Below are 24831 nucleotides of genomic sequence, written 5' to 3' on the forward strand. Positions count from 1 at the left end.
TCCGACCCTAGAGGATCATTAAGTCAGACTGCCGACTTGATAGGATGCAAAGGTCAAGAAGTGGGAGACCCACTTATCTGGGTATCAGATGGTCAGGACTCTGGCAGCCCTGACCCCCCTCTATCCCTGTTGACATCCAACTCAACTTCTAATTGACATACAAACCAGTACTTCCAGAAAACCTGTTCCCCCTGGTGGCTAAATTGAGCCCTGGGAAGTCCCATGTCTCAAACAGGAGGGAAGGCAGGGTATAGTACACAAAGTATTAAGTATTTCAATACCTACTTGAAATTTTTTTTGTAGGAGCAGGCATAGTGGAACGAACTGAAGGCACTGATAAGCTAAGGCTCAGGAGAGCCGAAGAGATCCACTCTCGATGTGGATGAGTGAACTGTTTGCTGAAAAGATGTTCAAAGTTCTTGTAAGCTGCCGCTTTCTCCTCTCTCTCCTAAGCAGGAATTGCTGAAACCAGGTGACCAGTTCCTGATTTGAGTGGAGAAACAAAAAACGTGGTCCAGATTGTGACCCCGACAACAGTAAAGGGGGCTGAACGATCTACGTGCGTTCACCAGTCACAGTGCAAGCTGGTAGAAAACTTTCCAGACCCTGAGTAGGCCGGAAGTCGGACGGTATCAAAACCTTTGTCCGCTGAAGAACTCACCTGAACTCACCACCCACGGGCCTGAAGAAGATGACTAGCCCAAACTGACTGGCTACAACAGACTGGAGAGGAGTCCCGAGAGATGGAGGAAACTTTTCCACTAATGAGTCATGCTGACATGTTAGGAATTGTTCCTCAAACTCTTTACTTACATTGTTGTTGTAATTTAGGCTGTAAGTTCATTCTTGATGAAACTGGTGCTGAATGTTACCTACCAAAGCTATAGCCGAATTACGTCAGTTGGCCAAAGTCGTGTCAGAAGACAGCCACTCAGCAGGCACCACTTTTGGGTCCTGGCTGACTTCCGGCCCCTGGACTGACATAATGACTAAAATTATGATTCCGATTGTTACTGTCCTTGTACTGTTCTGTGTTTTCATTACCTGTATTATTCCGTGTCCAAGTGCAATGGTCCAAAGAGCCATCCAAACTTCCTTAGTCCAGTATTCTGCTCTAACTGATGACAAGGATGTTTATGATAACACTGGGGTGTAGACTGTTTCATCTTGTTTACTGTGAAATGCTTTAAGCTTTTATTTGTCTTGGCCATGAGTGATCGCTCACTAGGAGGGTCGGAGAGGAATTTTGCCCCATATAGCCAGGGGTTTTTGCCTCTTCCTTGACATATAATTACTTGTTGACAAGCTTGCATTAAGCGTGTTATAAGCTCCCCTTGCTATTTCTTAAATGTTTGAGGTTACTATTCTAAGCCTAATGGATGGATATTAGTTGAAGTTACAAAAGGACAACAGGAGGGAATTGTGAGGTTAATCAACCTTTAAACCTGTTTTTGTCCTTACGAAACTGTCACATGCTCTGTCATAAGAAGTCACAGCAGCCACTTCCTGATATACTCAGGTTTTGGACTGTCTGTTGACATCTGTCTACTGTAGTGTGATTGACTCAATCACACGTTATCACTTCCCTCCCATTGTCCACTACCCTCTGTCTACTGTTCACTGTTAATTGTCCTTATATGGTCATTACCTGTCAAGTTTCTTAATAAAAGCATCATGCAGAGGGGAAGCATTTGGGAAGCATTTTGCTGTCAGGGGCTCTGCCCCTGTTGTGTTGCTCTACCCCTTCTGCAGAAGTGCGTTAAAACCATTCCAAGTCAGTCTCTGTGTCTTTCCTCGTTATGAACTTATGTAATGTTGATTTAGACCTAACACGGTGCTGATCTCCGCAATTTGAAGCCTTGTATAATAATGGTAAAAAAAAGGTTGCTACTTTGCGGATTTCACTTATCACGGATTTGTTTTGGAACGTAACCCCTGTGAAAAACCAGGGATTACTGTAATGACAATATATCCACGTTGCGAAACTCGCCTTCTCTTAGCTCGCCATGACCAATCATGTTTTTGAATGCACACACTACGTTTCCTCTGGTCTCTGCGTGTGGGGAAAAAAAGCTTCCCTGTAGCCAAAAATAACGGAGTAACGCACCGTTTGGTAACGGTAATTGAGTTACTGAATTAAAAAAGTAATGCGTCAGAGTATTAGTTACCGCCAAAACTAACGGCGTTACTGTAAAGCCTGGGATATACTTGCAGTTCAGACCGCGTACGCATCATGGACGCCACGCGTATTCTGCGTTCATTTGATGCGTCGACATGCACGTTCTCAAACACATTCGCGACTTGCAGTTCTCGCTGTGGCCGCGAGTGGCGCTGGTCCCGGTCAGATACCAGCTGGTCTCGGTCTGATACCAGCTGGTCCCGGCCTGATACCAGTTGGCCACAAGTGACGACGCGGAAGTCGCTGGCACCGTTTCATTTGCTGAGGTCGCAACCAATAAAATGTTATAATCTCCTACATCATCCAATGGTGTCATGTTAACTTGTTTGTTGTTCTAATCTGCTACTGCTACTACCGCTACTACTAAATATTTAATCACTTTTCCAACTGTTGCTCTGATTACTGCCCCCTATCGGTCACCGCCAGTGTGGCGCGCTCTCCTCGCGTACTACGCGAGCAACGTTGTGGTCGGTGGTGCAGGCGAACGGACACGAATGCAAGCGCCAACAGAACGTATATCATAGGATAACGCGTTATTTAGTAACGCGTTAGTCCCAACACTGCTTGTCGTCAAGTCTGTTAACAGCCCAGTTCTTTGATTCAGGTGTGTGGTGCCTGGACATGTCACTCCAGGACTGGCACTTGGAGACCATACCTGTCAAGTTTTGGATTTAAAAAAGGAAAGGTACATACAGATTTAGGAGAAATCTAAAATAACTACTTGTCTATCACTTACAGACCACAATTATGGCCGACCTTTGATGACACTGAAATGCTGTCAACATTTTTATGTGTGAAATTCCTATAATAGAGCCAAAATGAAAACACAAAGGGGAATTAAAGCACACTTATTTTAGATATTTTCAGTTTACATACACATTGTCTTCAAGTGAAACATTTACATTTTCTTTTAATTTGTCATTTCCACTCATGAGGCTCTGGCCTTCACTGCTGACGGACATCGTTCCTTCCCCAGTGAGAGACACTAAAAACGCAGTTACAAATCTTTCAGAAGTCGTAACTGTTCCCCATCCTGTTCCTCTTTAGGAAAGTAAATTCGGTTTCCCATTTTTAGAAATATTTACATGAAGTCTTTTGCTTTTTTGGCAGAAAAATCCTCTCTCGCGTTACATCCATCCATCTTTGATTTGTAGTTCCGAGTTTGTTCCCGTTGTTGCCACTAACCTCGTGAGAACTGCCCCCAGGATTCAGCAGGGGGCAGTTCTCGCGAGGTTAGTGGCAATTCGGTTTGCAGTTTAAAAATTATTATATTATAAAACGGGAAATTTACGGGAAAATACTAATCCGGGAGGATGGAGGGAAGAGGGTAAAATACGGTAGTTTCCCAGCCAAAACAAAAGTTGACAAGTATGCCTGTGGGTTTACCACGGCAGAAGCAGGAGCTCAAGTTTGACACTTTGACAACTAAAAGACAATGATTCATGTTCAGAATGAGGACAAAACCCTCCAAACCTCTGAGCAGAGAAGCCAGACACAAAAACACAAGGAGACCACGTCAGCTGTTTTGAGTTTGGTCGCTCATGTATTGTGTTAACGGTAGCTTCATGCCGACCGAGCGAACAGTCGTGTCGGTCTGTATTTAAAGGAGCTTGAGGCCGGATTGTGGCAAGATTTATGAAAAAAATACGTATACATTTTAAGTTTTCTAGTAATAATGTCAGATAAAGCGTTCCAAACCCAAAAGAATGATCCCTCTAGTGTATCTCTCCTTTGCCTTGAACAGGCTCTGTGCTGCAAAATGTGCTGCAATTCGGTCCCGATTTTCCCGCGCTGGGCTGCGGATGTGACGTCACATGACGCTGCATGTGCGTTCTCCCCGTTCTCCCGTGCCGGCTTCACTGTTGGCTGCAGTACCCCCAACGGCCGTCGTGGTGAAGGGTGGCGCTAGAGAGTCTCATTTCTTAAAAGGAGCCTCAAGCTCCTTTAAGTTAAATTAAACTTATATGAATGTAGAAAGACTAACTATTTTATTTTATTTTACTCCTTTATAGCTCTTACAATGTGTTTGGAGTGTATTTATATCCTAGGAATAAAAACATTGTGAACCATCAGTTTGAGAGTCATCCATCATCAGTCGGGGCTACAGAAATTATTTTTTCTTTCTGTGCGGCTCGGTACCAGATGACCCACGGCCCGGTACCACTGCTTTAACTCACCGGCGCCCCCATTGTGGAATCCAGACACGTTCAATTCGTAACCGTCATGCTCAGCATCCACGCTGAATGCAGAGTAACGAGCAAACGTTTTGTTTCCTTCAAAGTCCTCCATGTCCACCAGAAACTCATACTTTTTCTGACGTGTCAGCTGATGGATGTTCTCAAGACCTGTAGGCACAGTGAGACAAAGGAAAAAAACACATTCACTTCTTTTTCTGTCAAATCTGTTCAAACATTCCTGACTTTGAAGACACTGTGGATGTGTGAAGGCTTTCAACTCCAAAGTCATTTCTGGACTGACTTGTGAGTTAGGCCTGTAAAAGGCTACGGGGCTGGATTTCCCTACACTCAAAGTTAACGTTGTTTCCTGAAAACTGTCGTTCCCTCTAAGTTTGAATTCTGTTGCTTTAAGTTGGAACACTGATGGTTCCAGATGTTTGATCCACTAAAACTCTTAAATAATGTTCTGGTTAAATATTACAGTTGCAACGGATGATAGGTTAGACCCTCCAGAAAAACGTGGGCAAAAATCCTTGATTCTGCGGGCTAAAATGCTTGATTTTGCGGGCTAAAATAATTGATTATGCGATTAAATGTGCGGGTTTTTTATGTGCTTTTATGCGGTGAAATTGCGGAATATGCAGGAAGTTGCGGGAAGTCGTGGAATATGCGGAAAGTGGCAAAATATGCGAAATATGCAGGAAGTTGCGGATTTGGCGCTGAGCTCTTCCCTCTTCACTCGCCGCTACTGAGGGAATCCTTGTTAGTTTCTTGTCCTCCGCTTAGTAATATGCTTAATTCAGCGGGCTGTCTCGTCTGATCTGAGGTCGTAGACGAAAAAAAAAAAGGAGAGCGCGGGTGGAGAGGAGAGGGGCGGTGGCGGCCCGGAGGCCGGCCGCCTCTCTCCCTCCAGCCCGCGGCTCGGTGCTCGGGTGATTGGCGGGGTGCGCCGGCACGGCGAGGGGACGTGCCAGAGCTTCGTCACCCCACGCGTCCGCTGCCAAGATCCCCAAGTGGATGGGAACGTGCGTCCGCCTCCGCTGGCCTTCGCGGGCGCAGTGGTATGCGGTCAGCGCGGATCCTGAGTCCACCAGCAGCCGCGCCCCCCGCGCAAGCGGGGGGCTCGATGGAGACGGCACTCCTTTTTTCCTCTCCCCCCCGCGGGTGAGAGCTGCTGTTTGGGGGGTGGCGGTTTCTGCGGGGGGTGCGGAGGTACCCGGGCAGGTCCCGCACGTCGCGACCGGGCGTCCCGACATGTCACTCACAACACTTCCCCCTTTTTCCAAACTTTATGCGAAAATGTGCGGCTTGTGAAATCAAGCGAGCCCCGCATAATTCGCATATTCAGCGTGGACATATGCGTTCATCGCGGGAAATATGCGCCCTTTTAGGAATAAATGTATCCCCGCGTAATCTGCGCCATTTGGCTGATTATGCAATGAATTATGCGATTGCGTAATCGCGTTTTTCTGGAGGGCCTAATAGGTTATCTTTTTAACCACCATCAACCACCACAACACATCAATAAAATCCATTCTTCCCCCAAAAAATTGATTGATATCAAACAAATACATCACATAAAAAATTACCTGAGAATAGCAGCCATTAGTACGGAAGAGTATTAGGGCCAGGCAGGAGAAAAATAAAAATATTTTAGATGAGGGAGATTTTTTTTTCATCATGCACTTCGAGAAAAAAGTCGAAATGTCGAGAAAAAAGTCGAAATGTTGACAAAAAAGTCAAAATTTCGTGAATAAAGTTGAAATGTTGAGAAAAAAGGTGAAATTTCGACTTAATTCTTGAAATTGTGTTTTATTATTAATCTCGACATTTGGACTTTTTTCTCGACATTTCGACTTTTTTTCTCAAAGTGCACAATGATAAAAAAATCTTCCCCTCTCAAATATTTTTTCTCCTGCATGGCCCTAATACCCTAACACCAAGCCAGTACTCTCCAAAAGCGTTCCCGAAGCCCAACTTGTACTGGTCCCAGCCTCTGTAGAAGTTCACAGAGCCGTCCATCCTCTTCTGGAACACCTGGAAACAAAACAGGACGCAGTTGATGATATTTAATCTGCTGCCTTTGGGACCACATCAATTCCCAGAACATCTGTGAAGTTTTCCATAAGACCATGGACAACCATATCAAACCCAGCAAAATGTATAATAAATATCACCCGGAACTGTTCGTCAATTGAGATGATCAATGCCAGAATGCCTCTTCATCAAAAAGAGGTAAAAGCTTTAAAATGTTGTCACTGTGGGTGAACAACTCACCGTCCAGTGTCCTCCCTCCGACTCCAAGTCACAGTACACCTGGAGACACACTGAGACACTTGTCAGTTAATAGATGTAGACTCTATGTGATGCTTATAAATTATTTTTAAGACCACTGAGGGCATCCCACCAGCCTCACGGGAATTTCCAGGATATAACTATAGTGAAGCATCTGCTCCTGTTCAGTCTCTTTGTCTTGTTTGGTTTTCTATTTTTAAACTTTGAAGGAAAAAAAGTGAATTTCATTCAGGTTTCTGGAGAGGTGTTTTAAAGCTAAATGATTTCTAGACTCCTGTTTGGATATCTTGGAGGACTGAAGGGGAAGACACAATTTTCTCACAAGGCTGATGAGACAAGGGTGGAAACAAGAGTCCAAGGTCACAATAAGACAAAGACAGACCTTCAAAGTAAAATAGGAAGTGAAGTTAGCAGAAACTGATGAGGACAGAGGCAAGAACACAACACCAAAACACAAGAACACAAGACAAGATTGCAAAACACAAGACAAGACCCAAGAACAAAAGACAAGACCCAGGAACACAAGACAAGACCCAAGAACACTAGACAATATCCTAGAACACAGGACAAGAGCAAAGAACCCAAGACAAGACCTTGGAACACAAGAGAAGACCCAAGAAAACAAGACAAAAACCTAAAACACAAGACAGGACCCAAGAACACAAGTCAAGACCCAAGAACAAAGACAAGACCCAAGAAAAAAGGCAAGACCCATGAACATAATACTTACAAGACCCAAGAACACAAGACAAGACCCTAAAACACAAGGCAAGAGCCAAGAACACAAGACAAGATCCAAGAACACAACACAAGACCCAAGAACACAAGGCAAGACCCTAAAACACAAGGCAAGACCTAAGAACACAAAACAAGACCCAAGAACACAAGACAAGCCCCATGAACATAATACCTACAAGACCCAAGAACATTAGACAAGATCGTAGAACACAAGACAAGACCCTAAAACACAAGACAAGATCACAGAAAACAAGACAAGACCCAAGAACACAAGGCAAGACCCAAGAACACAAGACGAGACCCAAGAACACAAGACAAGACTCAAGAACACAAGACAAGATGCAATAACACAAGACAAGACCCAAGAACACAAGACAAGATCGTAGAACACAAGACAAGACCCTAAAACACAAGACAAGATCACAGAAAACAAGACAAGACCCAAGAACACAAGACAAAACCATAGAACACAAAACAAGACCCAAGAACACAAGACAATTTCCTAGAACACAAGACAAGACCCAAGAACACAAAACAATACCCAATAACACAAGACAAGAGCCAATAACACCAACATTAAACCCATTTCTAAAGACCAAGGCCCTAGTGGTCGGTAGAGGAGCCGCAGGTCTGGAACTTCTCCACTGGCAACCCTTCAGCTTTATGTGCCCCGTGGAGGATGACCAATGGTTACTCGTGTTACGCGTCACTCGTGTTAGACCACTACCAATATCTCACCTCTTGAACACGGTCCCCAACAGGATGAGACGTACGTGCACAGCAGACGTGGATCCAGCAGGATAGATGGTGAACACTCCATTGGTCAGACAGACAGATTCTTGTCTTGGTGGTGGATGTCGCTGCAGTCGACCGGTAGGGAGGCTCCTTTGCAGTTATTCATCCTAGAAGCTAGGAGGATGAGCATGAGGAGGACCCAAGGTGGCTGGAACATAGGACATACAGTAGATGGATCACCTTGTTGTTGAATTGTGCTATATGAATAAACTAGCCTCACAGGCAAGTGTATTTATTTATTTTATGTATTTATTTTGAGGACATCTGTCCAACGGATAAAGATGGTCTGAGGCTTTTAGCTTTAAGTTCTATGTTACTGCATTTGTCTCATAATAAGACCAATGAGTGGATTTTATTACGTTTTAAAAGGGATCTGTACGTTTTAATTCAACTATATATTATCAAATTAAACAACAAGAAGTCCAGCAGCAATCTAGTATTTAGTCTTTTATGTTTTAAAGGGGATATTTTTGTTCCATTGCAACAGAAGAGATTCAGGTGAATAAAGGTAGAAACTCACCATCTCCATCAGAGCAGCACTGCGGTGCACAAATAAGATCTGAGGTCAGTCTGGTTCCCTGCTGAGGTTGTTGTACCTTAAATTAGTCTCGCATCATGGCAACCATCCAATCAGAAAACCTCAATCAAAATACTGCCTGGAAGTCCGCAGTGTCCTTGTTCCATATTGTTAACAAACAACCTGTCCGGGAACGAGGCTGTATCTGATAACATACCATTCATTCCAGCAACCGGCACGCTGCTAACGGATGGTCATTCTGCGGCCAAATTAAACAGCAACACTAAAGACTGTTGAGGAACGAAGTAATGTTGTGCTTTTATGGTTTTTTCCTCTTAAAAACATCCTCAGGGTTCACAAAGTAAGTCCCTCCAGTTATGCACTTAAAAATGTTTATGAAATTCTGAATTTATAAAATAGGGATGATGCAGTCACAGCTTCATGCAGCCAATAGAAGATTATACGCAATGATGAAGCATAATGAACAAATGTCGATCCATCCATCCATCCATCCATCCATCCTTAGCAGGGATGCCCAGACTTCCTTCAACCCAGACACTTCCTCCAGATCTTCAAGAGGAGTCCGAGGCGTTCCCAGGCCAGCCGAGAGACATAGTCTCTCCAGCATGTCCTGGGTCTTCCCCGTGCCTCCTCCCAGTGGGACATGCCTGGAACACCTCCCTATGGAGGCGTCTATCCAATACAGATGCCCAAACAAACTCAATGTGAAGGAGCATCGACTCCTCACCCTATCTCTAAGGGAGCGTCCAGCCACCCTGTGGAGGAAACTCATCTCGGCCGCTTGTATCCGCAATCTTATCCTTTCGGTCACTACCCAAAGCTCATGACCACAGGTGAGGGTAGGCACGTAAATTGACCGGTAAATCGAGAGCTTCGCCTTTTGACTCAGCTCCTTCTTCACCACGACGGTCCGGTACATCGACTGCATAACTGTGGACGCTGCACCGATCCGTCTGTCAACCTCACGCTCCATCTTTCCCTTACTCGTGAACAAGACCCCAAGATACTTTAATTTGTACACCTGAGGCAGGAGTTCTCCACCCACCCGGAGATGGCATGCCACCCTTTCCCGGTGGAGAACCCTGGCCTTGGTTTTGGAGGTGCTGATTCTCATCCCCGCTGCGTTGCACTCAGCCTCAAACCTTCCCTGAAGGTCCCGGTTCGATGAAGCCAACAGGACAACGTCCATCTGCAAAAAGCAGAGATGAAATCCTGTGGTTCCCAAACCGGATCCCCTCCGGCCCAATACCACAGTCCTGATCACCCTCTGTCAGAAGAGTTTGTCCCTCTGCCTTCTGGGCGGCGCTATAGGCTTCCCAAGGCCAATAGCAATAGGTATAAATTCTCTTTTATACCAACCGCTGTCTTTCTCAAGGCATCAAACAGATCAGAAAACGGAGACAAACTTTAAAAGACCTGCTTGTTCACGCTGACTATATGACCCAAACACCTAAGCCACCTACTCAGAGACTGTTGGCTCCCTTACCTGCTGGAAATTACCGGTGTGGTAACTGCGCACAGTGCAATAACACCTCCAAGACCAACTTTTTTTATCATCCCCACTCTAACAAAAAATTTCCCATCAAAGAGGTGATTACTTGCACATCGACACATCTCATATATATGCTACGCTGCCCTTGCGGCCTAGCATATGTGGGAAAAACTTCCAGAGAGCTAAAACAAAGGATAAGTGAACACAAAAGCTCCATACGGAGAAAAGACAGTAACTATCCTGTGGCTGTTCATTTTAACGAGAACAAACATGACATCTCAACTCTACGTTTCTGTGGACTTGAAAAAGTCAGTCTTCCACGGAGGGGTGGGAACCTGGACTTGCTGCTAAAACGTCGAGAGCTCTTCTGGATTTTCACCCTACAAACACTGGCACCTAAGGGATTGAATGATGAACTGCCTTTGAGTGTTATGTTATGATTAGGTTTCATCATAGTTTCCTTCCTCCCCCAAAAATAATGAGAGCCAATTTCTGTATGTATAATTTGTGTAATGTGTGTATATTTATATATATATATATATATATATATATATATATATATATATATATATATATATATATATATATATATATATATATATATATATATATATATATGTATATATATATATATATATATATGTGTATATATATATATATATATATATATATATATATATATATATATATATATATATATAAATGTATATATATATATATATATATATATATATATATATATGTATGTATATATATATATATATATATATATATATATATATATATATATATATATATATATATATATGTAATATATTCGTTCACCTTTTTTAATCTTTAAATTATTTGTGAGTTGAATTTGACCAGTTCTCCTTTCCCTTCCTTTCCCTAGGAATTGGGTCGATTAGGAGACTGGGCCTGACTCCTATTTATTCTATGATGTTCTCTTCTTGATATTTTTTGATATAGTCTGTGTTTTTACAGGACATTCACTCTTCCACTTGTCATACTGAGATCAGAACACCTAGATAGGATTTTTGCTGTGTGACTCTCTTCCCTCATTGTAAATATTTTAAACTGATTGACACTTTACAGGTATAATCATCTTCCCTTTTTAATGATTATACCTTTGGATTCGACTGATGTATTTCGTGCATGCACAGTGTGGGTGTTGTGTTTCTTTTCCTTTTTTTCCCCTGTGATTTGGAGATGCAGTACATACTGACTGCACTTCAGTATGTGACCTTTTTGAAGGTGCTCAGGTGTAGGTGTGGCGGCGCCTGATTGGACCACATAGGCCTACCAGCCTATAATTGACAAACTGTGGTTTCTGATCTGTTTGATGCCTTGAGAAAGGTCGATGACCGAAACGTTGGCCCAATAAACACTTCACCTCCGACGCACCTTTCTGCAGAACCGGTGTGCAAAACGTTTCTATACTTTGGATATACCAACCGCTGTCAAAATGATCAACTTGCATAAATGTTAATATTTTTAATATATTTTTATCATTCTGCCTGCACTGATGAAAGCACTTTTGCTTTTACTCATTTATTATGGTTACTATGTTACGTTTTAATGTTTTAATTGTTCTTTTGGTATGTCTGTGTTTGTATGATGACTGTTGTCCCAGACTGCTAAAAGAATTTCCCCTAGAGGGACAATAAAAATGACTCTGACTCTGACTCTGACTCTGAGAGGAATGAGGTCCTACCTGCTCAGCTTATCAGTTGTCATGATGGGGAAACCTGCAGGCAGGAAACGTGAGCGGCAAAAAGGGGGCAGGGCTGCCTCATGTTCAGAGCTGCTGCAGAAGAACCTGTTAAACTGCCACTACTGCTTTTATCCCAACAGACTTATATCTGAGACAACAACACAAGCAAGAAATCACGTAGGAGATTCCAGCTGGATCAGTGCTGCTGGGAGTCCAGTCCACCACATCCACCTTTATTCAGCAAAACTAGGTGTTACACTCTTTTTTTAAAGATTTTGTGGTGCCAGTGGCCTTTATTGAAAGTAGGTTGACAGCAGAGGTGTCAAAAGTATTTATATTTATTACTCAGGTAGAAGTATACAGTATATAGTAGTGTTTAAAAATACTCCTGTAGAAGTTGAAGTATCAACTCAGTTTTTTACTCAAGTAAAAGTATATATAAGTAAGTACTGGTTTCAAAACTACTTAAAGTATAAAAGTAAAAGTAATGTAAGGGGGGAAAAAGCCATTAAGGACAAAAGACATTGAAAATGAATGCATCTTAGTATAATACAAATATATTAAAGAAGCATATATGTGTACTATTGAGCATTAACATGTGTTTCAGAGAGCAGCAGATATGATGACTAGTTGTCTATAAGTATTGTAATGGTGCAAAAAGTCAAACTTCAGAAGCATGTTATCATTTATCCTAACCTTTATTGGAATGTACATCCAAGTTTAGTTGCAGGAATCTGAGGGAACGGATGTAAGAACAAAACTGGACAAGAACATCTGAAACAACCACAACCAAATTCACTCTATCCGGATGGAGCAATTTAACTGGATAGTTTTTGTTCAAAAGCCAAAATGAAATAGAGTAACAAGGCTGTTTTTAAAACGTAAGGAGTAAAAAGTAAAGATAATTGCTTGAAAACGTAAGGAGTAAAAGTAAAAAGTAATCTGAAAAATAATTACTCCAGTGAAGTATAGATGACCAAAATTTCTACTTAAGTAAGGTAAAAAAAAGTATTTGTACTTCGTTACTTGACACCTCTGGTGGACAGGAAATGGGTAGAGAGGCACGCAGCAAAGAGAAACAGGCCCCTGACAAACTGGGTCTTAAAGACACCATCCTATGATCATCTCGCCATAAGTGCATCTTTCTCAGTGCTGAGTCATGCAGAGAGCTGGAAAAGTGCTCTAACTCAGTCCTGATGAGCGGAGACCTTAAACTAGAAGCAGAAATGCTCTCGAAGGTTGGCAGGAGCTGGTCGAGTTTGAACTTGATGCTGGAACCTGTCTTGGCAGGACGTTGGAGGTGAACATTCAGCAGAGACACACCTGCAACTCATGAAACAGCCTCCATAAAAGACCAGTTCCTAACTACTAACTCAGGTTCAGCAGCCAGCGGTTTCAAGTAAACTTGTTTTTCCAGGCAGTATTTTGATTGAGGGTTTCTGATTGGCCGGTTGCCATGACGCAGAGCTCCTTTGTTAGCGTTAGGTGTGCAAATATGGCGGGAGAGACTCTGTAAACAGGAGTTGACAGCACTTTAGTATCCGGCATCGGAGAACAGGCAAAGAGTCGCACAAAAAACATTTCTGCTGGATTTGAAAAATTAATGTTTATTGAGTGTTGTAATGATTGAAAGGAGAGTTTGCCGCTGGTTGTATGAGCCGACATGCCGATGTTAGTGTTTAAGATGTTAGTTGGCCAGCTGGTCCCGGTCAGATACCGGCTGGTCCCGGTCTGATACCAGCTGGTCCCGGTCTGGTACCAGCTGGTCCCGGTCAGATACCAGCTGGTCCCGGTCAGATACCAGCTGGTCCCGGTCCGATACCAGCTGGTCCCGGTCTGATACCAGCTGGTCCCGGTCTGATACCAGCTGGTCCCGGTCAGATACCAGCTGGTCCCGGTCTGGTACCAGCTGGTCTCGGTCTGATACCAGCTGGTCCCGGTCAGATACCAACTAGTGACGACGCGGAGGTCGCTGGCACCGTTTCCTTTGCCAAGATCGCAACCAATGCAATGTTATAATCTCCTAAATCACCCAATGGTGTCATGTTAACTTGTTTATTGTTCTAATCTGCTACTGCTACTACCGCTACTACTAAATATTTAATCACTTTTCCAACTGTTGCTCTGCTTACTGCCCCCTATCGGTCACCGCCGGTACGACGTGCTCTCCTCGTGTACTACACGAGCGACGTTAGGGTTGGTGTTGCACGCGAACGGACGCGAACGCAAGCACCAACAGCAAGTATATTCCAGGCTAACGCGTTATTTAGTAACGCGTTAGTCCCAACACTGCTTGTCGTCAAGTCTGTTAACAGCCCAGTCCTTTGATTCAGGTGTGTGGCGCCTGGACGTGGCACTCCAGGACTGGCACTTGGAGACCATACCTGTCAAGTTTTGGATTTACAAAATACAGGAAAGATACATACAGATTTAGGGGAAATCTAAAATAACTACATGTCAATCACTTACAGACCACAATTATGGCCGACCTTTGTTGACACTGAAATGCTGTGGACATTTTTACGTGTGAAATTCCTATAATAGAGCCAAAATGAAAACACAAAGGGGAATTAAAGCACACTTATTTTAAATATTTTCAGTTTATATACACATTGTCTTCAAGTGAAACATTTACATTTTCTTTTAATTTGTCATTTCCACTCATGAGGCTCTGGCCTTCACTGCTGACGGACATCGTTGCTTCCCCCGTGAGAGACACTAAAAACGCAGTTACAAATCTTTCAGAAGTCGTAACTGTTCCCCATCCTGTTCCTCTTTAGGAAAGTAAATTCGGTTTCCCATTTTTAGAAATATTACACGAAGTCTTTGCTTTTTTGGCAGAAAAATCCTCTCTCTCGTTACATCCATCCATCTCTGATTTGTAGTTCCGAGTTTGTTCCCGTTGTCGCCACTAACCTCGTGAGAACTGCCCACAAGGATACAGCAGGGTGCAGTTCTCGCGAGGTTAGTGGCAATTCGGTTTGCAGTTTAAAAATTATTATATTATAAAATGGGAAATTTACAGGAGTTTCCCGGCCAAAACGGGAGACTTGACAGGTATGTTGGAGACGTCTGTCTGTGGGTTTACCACGGCAGAAGCAGGAGCTCGAGTTTGACACTTGGACCACTAAAAGACAATGATTCATGTTCAGAATGAGGAAAGAACCCTCCAAACCTCTAAGCAGAGAATCCAGACACAAAAACACAAGGAGACCACGTCAGCTGTTTGTTTCTCATTTATTGTCAGGACACAAATATTCACTTCAAATCTCCACCGAGTGCTGAAACACTTCATTCAGATTACACGTGAGACACACCTCTGGTTATGCGTCATGCTCAGTTAACAGGCCGGATCTTCATGCTGATGGTCTTCAGGGAGTAGTAATGACCCTTCCAGGTGTGCCAGACCACTCCAACCGCAAAGAGGCTGTCATCGCCCCAGGAGTAAATCCCGTTAGGGTTTGAATCGTGACACTTATCGTACCAGTACGCCCCCACGAATACTCTGGCACAGTTTTTATACCAGACGTCTTGGTCTTTGTCAAAGGTGGTGAACTTCCTCCCGTTGTGAACGCTCAGGGAATCTCCTGAAAAAACATTTACACCATTCAACTCAAATAATGAGAATAGGATTAGGCATGTCTTCAGACGGTGGCAGTCCTCGCCCTCATCAACATCTGTTACAGTAGTTACTCAACGGCTCAGAGGTAGAAGAGGAGTTTAAATTCATCACAACCCCACATCAAGGTGAACCACCTCAGATGGTTCACCTTGATCTAGAGAAGCTGCTTCCTCTTGAGTTTCAAGAGGAAGACGGCTGAGCTCCAACATGAATTTCAAGAGAAAGACGGCTCTTCTTAAATATACACAAAAGCAGGGGTTCTGCTTTAACTCACCGGCGCCCCCATTGAGGAATCCAGACACGTGCAATGCGTAACCGTCACGCTCAGCATCCACGCTGAATGCAGAGTAACGAGCAAACACTTTGTTTCCTTCGAAGTCCTCCATGTCCACCAGAAGCTCGTACTCTTTCAGACGTGTCAGCTGATGGATGTTCTCAAGACCTACAGGCACAATGAGACAAAGGAAAAAAACACATTCCCTTCTTTTTCTGTCAAATCTGTTCAAACATTCCTGACTTTGAAGACACTGTGGATGTGTGAAAGCTTTCAACTCCAAAGTCATTTCTGGACTGACTTGTGAGTTAGGCCTGTAAAAGGCTCCGGGGCTGGATTTCCCTACACTCAAAGTTAACGTTGTTTCCTGAAAACTGTCGTTCACTCTAAGTTTGAATTCTGTTGCTTTAAGTTGGAACACTGATGTTTCCAGATGTTTGATCCACTAAAGCTCTTAAATAATGTTCTGGTTAAATATTACAGTTGCGACGGATGATAGGTTCACTTTTTAACCACCATCAACCACCACAACTTTATCAATAAAATCCATTCTTATTGTGCCCCTGCGGATGTGGGGACTCCGTGACCCTTGGGGTGTCCGCCGGGGTGGCCTCGGGGGGGGGGGGGGGGGGGGGATCGGGCCTCCCCTGACCGGGGGGGGGCACGGGCGGGCGCAGCGGCGGGGTGGCACCATTCCCAGGTGTCTATGTCTTATGTTGTCAGTATGAATGGGAGGATGTTGGGCCGTTTCCCCCTCCGTCTGGGGGCTCCGGCGGTGCCGGGGGCGCCCGTGGAGGTACGGCGGGGCCCTGGCCCGGCTCGGAGGGCCGGCCCCCGTCTACTGGATGGCCGGTGGGGGGGCGCGGGTGTCTTATCAGGGCCGGCTTTGCTGGTCCTGCTTCCTGGCTTCGGCCTCCGCTCCCCCTCCTTCCCCCTCCTTCCCCCCCTACACGATTCATACGCACATAGGCGAAGGGCGGGGGGTCCGGGTCGTGGGGGGCACTGTCCCGCGTGGCCCGGCACTCCCCGCCTCACGGTTTTAACAGCACTGTAGACACTGCACATTCAACACTTAATAAATACATTTGACAAGGACACGTAGTTCGGGAGGGGGCGGGTCGGTGTCAAATCGATACTTGGCCCTCCCCCTCCCTGTTTTTATGGCATTAATCACATGCACTCAACACCAGGGGCGGGAGGGAGTCCCACATCACCCGCGTTCCCTCACCGGCCTGGGATAGGTGGGTCGGGGTACCCGGGCCCGGCGGGGCTCGCCGTGCAGCCCGGGGTGCCTTCTGGCGGTGCTGGACCCCCCCGGGGAGGGGGAAACGGTGCGTGATTGTATGTCTGTGTCGGTGAGAATGCGGTGTGGAAGGGTCCTGCCATGGAGGATTTGAGCCTCCATTGGCAGGACATCAAAACTTAATAATTTATCAATATTATATTATATAAAGATGGTTATTATTATTATTATTATTAGTAGTAGTAGTAGTAGTAGTAGTAGTAGTATTAGTATTATTATTATGTATAGTATATCATATTATTATTAGTATAGGTATCGGATAGGTGAATGGATGAATGAATGGGATGCCTGGGTCTGGGGCCCTCCGTTGTCGGGCCTGCACGTGTGTCGCCTTGTGGGGTTGCCGGTGGCCTGGGTTCCGGACTCTTCCGTGTCGACCTCTGGTCTCGCGGGTGGCGGGGTTGCTCCCCCCCCTCCCCCACTATAGATACACTTCAGGTAGAGCTTTGTTTGGTTTATTACACACACACACACACACACACACACACACACACACACACACACACACACACACACACACACACACACACACACACACACACACACACGCATGATCGTATACATACACACACACACACACACACACACACATAGACATACACACTGGCTTGTTCACTTGCATGCTGGCTCTCTAGTTTTTGGGGTTAGGTAGCGGTAGCGGTAGCTTAGCTCAGACTGCGATCAGATCTCAAGATTTAGGTCGATTGCTGTTGTTGTTTTGGTTGGCTCCGTGCCGGTTTCGTGTTTTGTTTGTGGTTTTTTGTTGCAGATTTCCAGTGCGTGTTTCCATGTGTTCCTGCTTCCTGGATTGGCAGTGGATGTCGTCACCCCCCCCCCCCCCCCCCCCCCCCCCCCCCCAAAAAAAAAAAAAAAAAAATCACTGGGTTTGTGTGTGTATATTTATATGTTTTTGTATGTGTATGTGTACGCATATGTATGCGTATATATATGTATATATATTAAATATAGTAATAATGCACATGTGTATGCTTTTGGTTTCTACCGTCATGGTATCAATCATTAATATGTGTGCAGACAAGGGAAAAAAAATAAATAAATAAATAAAAAATAAATAAATAAAAAAAAAAAAATCCATTCTTCCCAAAAAAAATTGATTGATATCAAACAAATAAATCACATAAAAAATTACCTGAGAATAGTAGCCATTAGTACGGAAGAGTATTAGGGCCAGGCAGGAGAAAAATAAAAATAATATTTTAGATGAGGGAGATTTTGTTTTCATTATGCACTTCGAGAAAAAAGTCGAAATGTTGAGAAAAAAGTCGAAATGTTGAGAAAAAAGTCAAAATTTCTTGAATAAAGTTGAAATGTTGAGAAAAAAGGCGAAATTTCAACATTAATCTCGACATTTGGACTTTTTTCTCGACATTTCGACTTTTTTCTCAAAGTGGGCAATAAAAAAAAATCTTCCCCTCTCAAATATTTTTTCTCTTGCTTAGCCCTAATACTCTTCTGTATGTTAGTGTAGGAGTTTACACAAAATACAAACAAGGTTTGGGTTCAGGTCTCACCAAGCCAGTACTCTCCAAAAGCGTTCCCGAAGCCCAACTTGTACTGGTCCCAGCCTCTGTAGAAGTTCACAGAGCCGTCCATCCTCTTCTGGAACACCTGGAAACAAAACAGGACGCAGTTGATGATATTTAATCTGCTGCCTTTGGGACCACATCAGTTCCCAGAACATCTGTGAAGTTTTCAACAAGACCATGGACAACCATATCAAACCCAGTAAAATGTATAATAAATACCACCCGAAACTGTTCGTCAATTGAGATGATCAATGCCAGAATGCCTCTTCAGTGTTTTTGAAGAATGATGGCAACATCACAAAGAGGTAAAAGCTTTAAAATGTTGTAACTGTGGGTGAACAACTCACCGTCCAGCGTCCTCCCTCCGACTCCAAGTCACAGTACACCTGGAGACACACAGAGACACTCGTCAGTTAAGGAGATGTAGACTCTATGGGATGCTTATAAATTATTTTTAAGACCACTGAGGGCATCCCACCAGCCTCACGGGAATTTCCAGGATATAACTATAGTGAAGCATCTGCTCCTATTCAGTCTCTTTGTGTGGTTTGGTTTTCTATTTATAAACTTTGAAGGAAAAAAAGTGTGATTTGATTCAGGTTTCTGGAGAGGTGTTTTAAAGCTAAATGATTTCTAGACTCCTGTTTGGATATCTTGTGCCCCTTTTGCACTAGTCCCGGTTCACCTCGGTTCTACCCGCCACAGCCCCGTTTTGCGCTTTTGCACTAGGGCTGAGACGGGTAGAGCCGCTCCAAGCCGATACTATTTCTGTAACAATTCTGGCGAGGTTCTATCCGGGCTGAGCCGGGACTATTTCTGACGTCACCACCCTCCGCGCCACTGATTGGTTGGGGGGCGGGGCCGTCAGACGTTTGAATCAGGAAGCGGGGGTCAGCGCGAGCGTGACTCGCGGCGATTTTATTATAAAGCGCAAAACGTCTGTTTCATGATCCAACTCTGAGGTGCAGATGTTCATAAACCTGGTGGCTGAGGAGAGAATTAAAAAAGGGATGTAGACGGGCTGTTTTACTCTCAGCCGCTCGCGACTCCAGCTGATTTCTGATCAGCGCTGACATGAACAAAGCGGTTGCGCAATCGAGTACGTCACAGCAGCTTCACCCCAACCTGCCCACTTCTCACCTGGCTGTGGAAAAACAAACGGGGACAAAACGGGTAGAGGCGTGACGAGCCGAGTCGGGCCGAGTAAGGACTAGTCCAACAGGGCCATTGGAGGACTCAAGGGAAAGACACAATTTTCTCACAAGGCTGATGAGACAAGGGTGAAATCAAGAGGCCAAGGTCACAATAAGACAAAGACAGACCTTCAAAGTAAAATAGGAAGTGAAGTTAGCAGAAACCAATGAGGACAGAGGTAAGAACACAACACCAAAACCCAAGAACACAAGACAAGATTGTAAAACACAAGACAAGACCCAAGAACAAAAGACAATACCCAGGAACACAAGACAAGACCCAAGAACACTAGACAATATCCTAGAACACAAGACAAGACCTTGGAACACAAGACAAGACCCAAGAAAACAAGACAAAACCCTAAAACACAAGACAGGACCCAAGAACACAAGTCAAGACCCAAGAACAAAAGACAAGGCCCATGAAAATAATACCTACAAGACCCAAGAACACAACACAAGACCCTTAAACACAAGACAACCTCCTAAAACACAAGATGAGACCCAAGAACACAAGACAAGACCCAAGAACACAACACAAGACCCAAGAACACAAGACAAGACCCAAGAACACAACACAAGACCCTTAAACACAAGACAACCTCCTAAAACACAAGACGAGACCCAAGAACACAAGACAAGAACCAAGAACACAAGCCAAGCCCCATTAACATAATACCTACAAGACCCAAGAACAATAGACAAAACCATAGAACACAAAACAAGACCCAAGAACACAAAACAATACCCAAGAACACAAGACAAGAGCCAATAACACCAACATTAAACCCATTTCTAAAGACCCTAGTGGTCGGTAGAGGAGCCGCAGGTCTGGAACTTCTCCACTGGCTACTGTTCAGCTTTATGTGCCCTGTCGAGGATGACCAATGGTTACAGCCCACAGAAAGGGATCCCTGGGGTGGTAGTGGTTTTCACTCTTGTTAGACCACTACCAACACCTCACCTCTTGAACACAGTCCCCAACAGGATGAGACGTACCTGCACAGCAGACGTGGATCCAGCAGGATAGATGGTGAACACTCCATTGGTCAGATTCTTGTCTTGGTGGTGGATGTCACTGCAGTCGACCAGTAGGGAGGCTCCTTTGCAGGTCTTCATCCCAGAAGCTAGGAGGATGAGCATGAGGAGGACCCAAGGTGGCTGGAACATAAGACATAGATGGATCACCCTGTTGTTGAATTATGCTATATGAATAAACTAGCCTTACAGGCAAGTTTATTTATTTATGTATTTATTTATTTATTTTGAAGACATCTGTCCGACGGATAAAAGACAGTCCGAGGCTTTTAGCTTTAAGTTCTATGTTACTGCATTTGTCTCATAATAAGACCAATGAGATGATTTTATTACATTTTAAATGGGATCTTTACATTTTAATTCAACTATATATTAACAAATTAAATGAAACTGGTGGAAATTAAACAACAAGAAGTCCAGCAGCAGCATTGCACTTTAACTGAATCTAGTATTTAGTCTTTTATGTTTTAAAGGGGATATTTTTGTTCCATTGCAACAGAAGAGATTCAGGTGAATAAAGGTAGAAACTCACCATCTCCATCAGAGCGGTGCTGCACAAAGAAGAGCTGAGGTCAGTCTGGATCCCTGCTGAGGTTATTGTACCTGCAGGTGGTCTCGCATCATGGCAACCATCCAATCAGAAACCCTCAATCAAAATACTGCCTCTAAGTCCGCAGTTTCCTTGTTCCTTATTGTTAACAAACAACCTATCTTGGAAAGAGGCTGTATCTGATAACATACCATTCATACCAGCGACTGGCACGCTGATAATGGCTGGTCATTCTGCGGCCAAATTGGTCTTAAACAGCAACACTAAAGACTGTTGAGGGACGAAGTAATGTTGTGCTTTTATAGTTTTTTCCTCTTTAAGTAAAAACATCCTCAGGGTTCACAAAGTAAGTCCCTCCAGTTATGCACTTAAAAATGCTTATTAAGTTCTGAATTTATAAAATAGGGATGATGCAGTCACAGCTTCATGCAGCCAATAGAAAATTATACGCAACGATGAAGCATAATGAACAAATGTCGATCCATCCATCCATCCATCCATCCATCCATTCATCCATCCATCCTTAGCAGGGATGCCCAGACTTCCTTCACCCCAGACACTCCCTCCAGCTCTTCCAGGGGAGTCCGAGGCGTTCCCAGGCCAGCCGAGAGACATGGTCTCTCCAGCATGCCCTGGGTCTTCCCCAGGTCTCCTCCCAGTGGGACATGCCTGGAACACCTCCCTAGGGAGGCGTTTATCCAATACAGATGCCCAAACCAACTCAATGTGAAGGAGCATCGACTCCTCACCCTATCTCTAAGGGAGCGTCCAGCCACCCTGTGGAGGAAACTAATCTCGGCCGCTTGTATCCACAATCTTATCCTTTCGGTCACTACCCAAAGTTCATGACCACAGGTGACGGTAGGCGCGTAAATTGACTGGTAAATCGAGAGCTTCGCCTTTCGACTCAGCTCCTTCTTCACCACAACGGTCCGGTACATCGACCGCATAACTGCGGACGCTGCACCGATCCATCTGTCAATCTCACGCTCCATCTTTCCCTTCACTCGTGAACAAGACCCCAAGATACTTTAACTTGTACACCTGAGGCAGGACTTCTCCACCCACCCGGAGAAGGCACGCCACCCTTTCCCGGTGGAGAACCATGGCCTTGGTTTTGGAGGTGCTGATTCTCATCCCTGCTGCGTTGCACTCAGTCTCAAACCGCCCCTGAAGGTCCCGGTTCGATGAAGCCAACAGGACAACGTCATCTGCAAAAAGCAGAGATGGAATCCTTTGGTTCCCAAACCGGATCCCCTCCGGCCCCTGGCTACGCCTAGAAATCCTGTTCATAAAAATTATGAACAGAACCAGCGACAAGGGGCAGCCCTGCCGGAGTCCAACATGCACTGGGAACAAGTCTGACCTACTGCCGGCAATGCAAACCAGACTCCTGCTCCGATCATACAGAGACCGGACAGCCCTTAATAGAGCGCCCCGGACCCCATACTCACTGAGCCCCCCACAGAATGGCACGAGGAACACGGTCAAATGCCTTCTCCAGATCCACAAAGCACATGTAGACTGGGTGGGCAAATTCCCATGAACCCTCAAGCACCCTGCGGAAGCTATAGAGCTGGTCCAGTGTTCCTGACTAGTTGCCTATAAGTATTGTAATCAAGGGCGAAACTTTAGTTTCAGAGGTGGGGGGGACACAAGTAGGAATGGTAAATTTGTGCGTGTAGCTGTAGCGTGGATGTGCAGAGTGGCTTTGTAAGACTATGTGTGTGTGAATGCAAACAATCAAACAATTTTGATATGGATTTACTTTTTCAGACAGTTTAACTTTTCCTGATATATGTATTTATTATTATTTTCGTTTAGTGCTATACAATGATAAAAAAGAGTCTTGTGACCTCTTTCTCTGTGGGCATCCTTTATTTTTGACACAACATTAACATGCCACATAAGAAATCAGCTCTTACCTTAAGACAGTGTAAAAGCTTTACAGGCTTACTTACAGGCCTCTGGAGAAACAGAGTTCTTGACCAAGCTTGATTTTTCATTTTCAAAAGCTTGGCCACAGAAAAAACATGATTCCATTGACTCCTTGTTTATAATGGAGCCAAGGAAATTCACAGCACCACTTCTCTTGATCTTAAGGTTTTGTTGCTGTTCTACAATCACTTTTGGGCTAACATGGTTGGGTTCCTGCCTGCCTGCCTGCACTTCTTCACTTGCACCTGTCTCCACATATTTCGCCTATGAAATATGAAAATAGATCATGTTCATTCCTTCCTTTCCTTATAAACAAACCAAAATCACCTAACCATTTACAACATATTAAGTTGAGTAATATTTGGCTACTCATCTCTGCACAGCCTACCTGCAACACAGCAGTGCTGCTGCTTTTTTGTCCCGCTGCAGAAATGTATTTTAAACTGAGCTGCGGGCTCCTCTTCATTTCTGCTGCTGCCGCGTCCTGGCTGTCTGTCTGTGAAAGCTAATTTATGGTACTGCGTTAAATCGACGCAGAACCTACGCCGAAGGGTTACGGCGTAGGGTACGCGGCGACGCGCACTGTGCAGTGCGCATCACCGCGTACCCTACGCCGTATGCTCTGCGTTGGTGTAACGCGGAACCATAAATCAGGCTTGAGCCCGCACTGAGGGGAGGGGGAGCGAGGCTGCCGGGCCATCAGTACCTTCGCACAGACTGTCTTGATGATTCGCAATTACAGGCTGAGCCGCCTACCGTTAGTTTTTAAACTATAAAAAGTGGGGGGGACAAATACATGATTTTGAAAAGTGGGGGGGACATGTCCCCCCTGTCCCCAGTGGAAATTGCGCCCATGATTGTAATGGTGCAAAAAGTCAAACTTCAGAGGCATGTTATCATTTATCCTAACCTTTATTGGAATGTACATCCAAGTTTAGTTGCAGGAATCTGAGGGCAACGGATGTAAGAACAAAACTGGACAAGAACATCTGAAACAACCACAACCAAATTCACTCTATCCGGATGGAGCAATTTAAGTGGAAAGTTTTTGTTTAAAAGCCGAAATGAAATAGAATAATGAGGCTGTTTTTAAAATGTAAGGAGTAAAAAGTACAGATAATTGCGTGAAAATGTAAGGAGTTTAGTAAAAAGTCATCTGAAAAATAATTACTCCAGTGAAGTATAGATAACCAAAATTTCTACTTAAAGGGGACATATTATGGCATTTAATGTATATTTTAAACAGGCCTTGAATGTCTTAAAAACAATCTAAAGCTTGTTTTTTCTACATAAATCAGAAATTCAGTCTCTGGGCCATGTTTTTATTTTTTCCGCTTCTAAAGCCTTTTTCTGTGATTCATTTTCAGGGTAGGGGGGGCTATGATAATGAGGCTCTGCGCTGATTGGCTGCTTGAATGACGTGTAGCATGGGAGGAGA

General features: G+C 44.3%; 2 protein-coding genes across 2 annotated transcripts in view; both read right to left on the bottom strand.

Moving 5' to 3' along the window:
* The window catches only part of LOC133419414 (microfibril-associated glycoprotein 4-like), a 43570-nt gene extending 35352 nt beyond the window's left edge, over positions 1-8218 (bottom strand). Inside the window, exons 1-2 of the mRNA XM_061708577.1 lie at positions 8163-8218; positions 4357-4524 (exon numbers count right to left, since the gene is read on the bottom strand). Coding sequence (XP_061564561.1) covers positions 4357-4368 — 12 coding nt within the window. The 5' untranslated portion in view covers positions 4369-4524; positions 8163-8218. The remainder of the gene's footprint in view (positions 1-4356; positions 4525-8162) is intronic.
* A 6928-nt stretch (positions 8219-15146) lies between these two features.
* Positions 15147-21456, bottom strand: LOC133419518 (microfibril-associated glycoprotein 4-like). Its single transcript, XM_061708725.1, has 6 exons — positions 21438-21456; positions 20867-21028; positions 19022-19060; positions 18660-18756; positions 15825-15992; positions 15147-15515 (listed from the first exon to the last, which is right to left on the bottom strand). Exons 1-6 carry the CDS (start codon positions 21444-21446, stop codon positions 15265-15267), a joined length of 726 nt encoding a protein of 241 aa, XP_061564709.1. The 5' UTR covers positions 21447-21456; the 3' UTR covers positions 15147-15264.
* Between the last annotated feature and the right edge of the window lie 3375 nt (positions 21457-24831).

The sequence above is a fragment of the Cololabis saira genome, chromosome 19 (genome assembly GCF_033807715.1).
Source record: "Cololabis saira isolate AMF1-May2022 chromosome 19, fColSai1.1, whole genome shotgun sequence".
Lineage (NCBI taxonomy): Eukaryota > Metazoa > Chordata > Actinopteri > Beloniformes > Belonidae > Cololabis > Cololabis saira.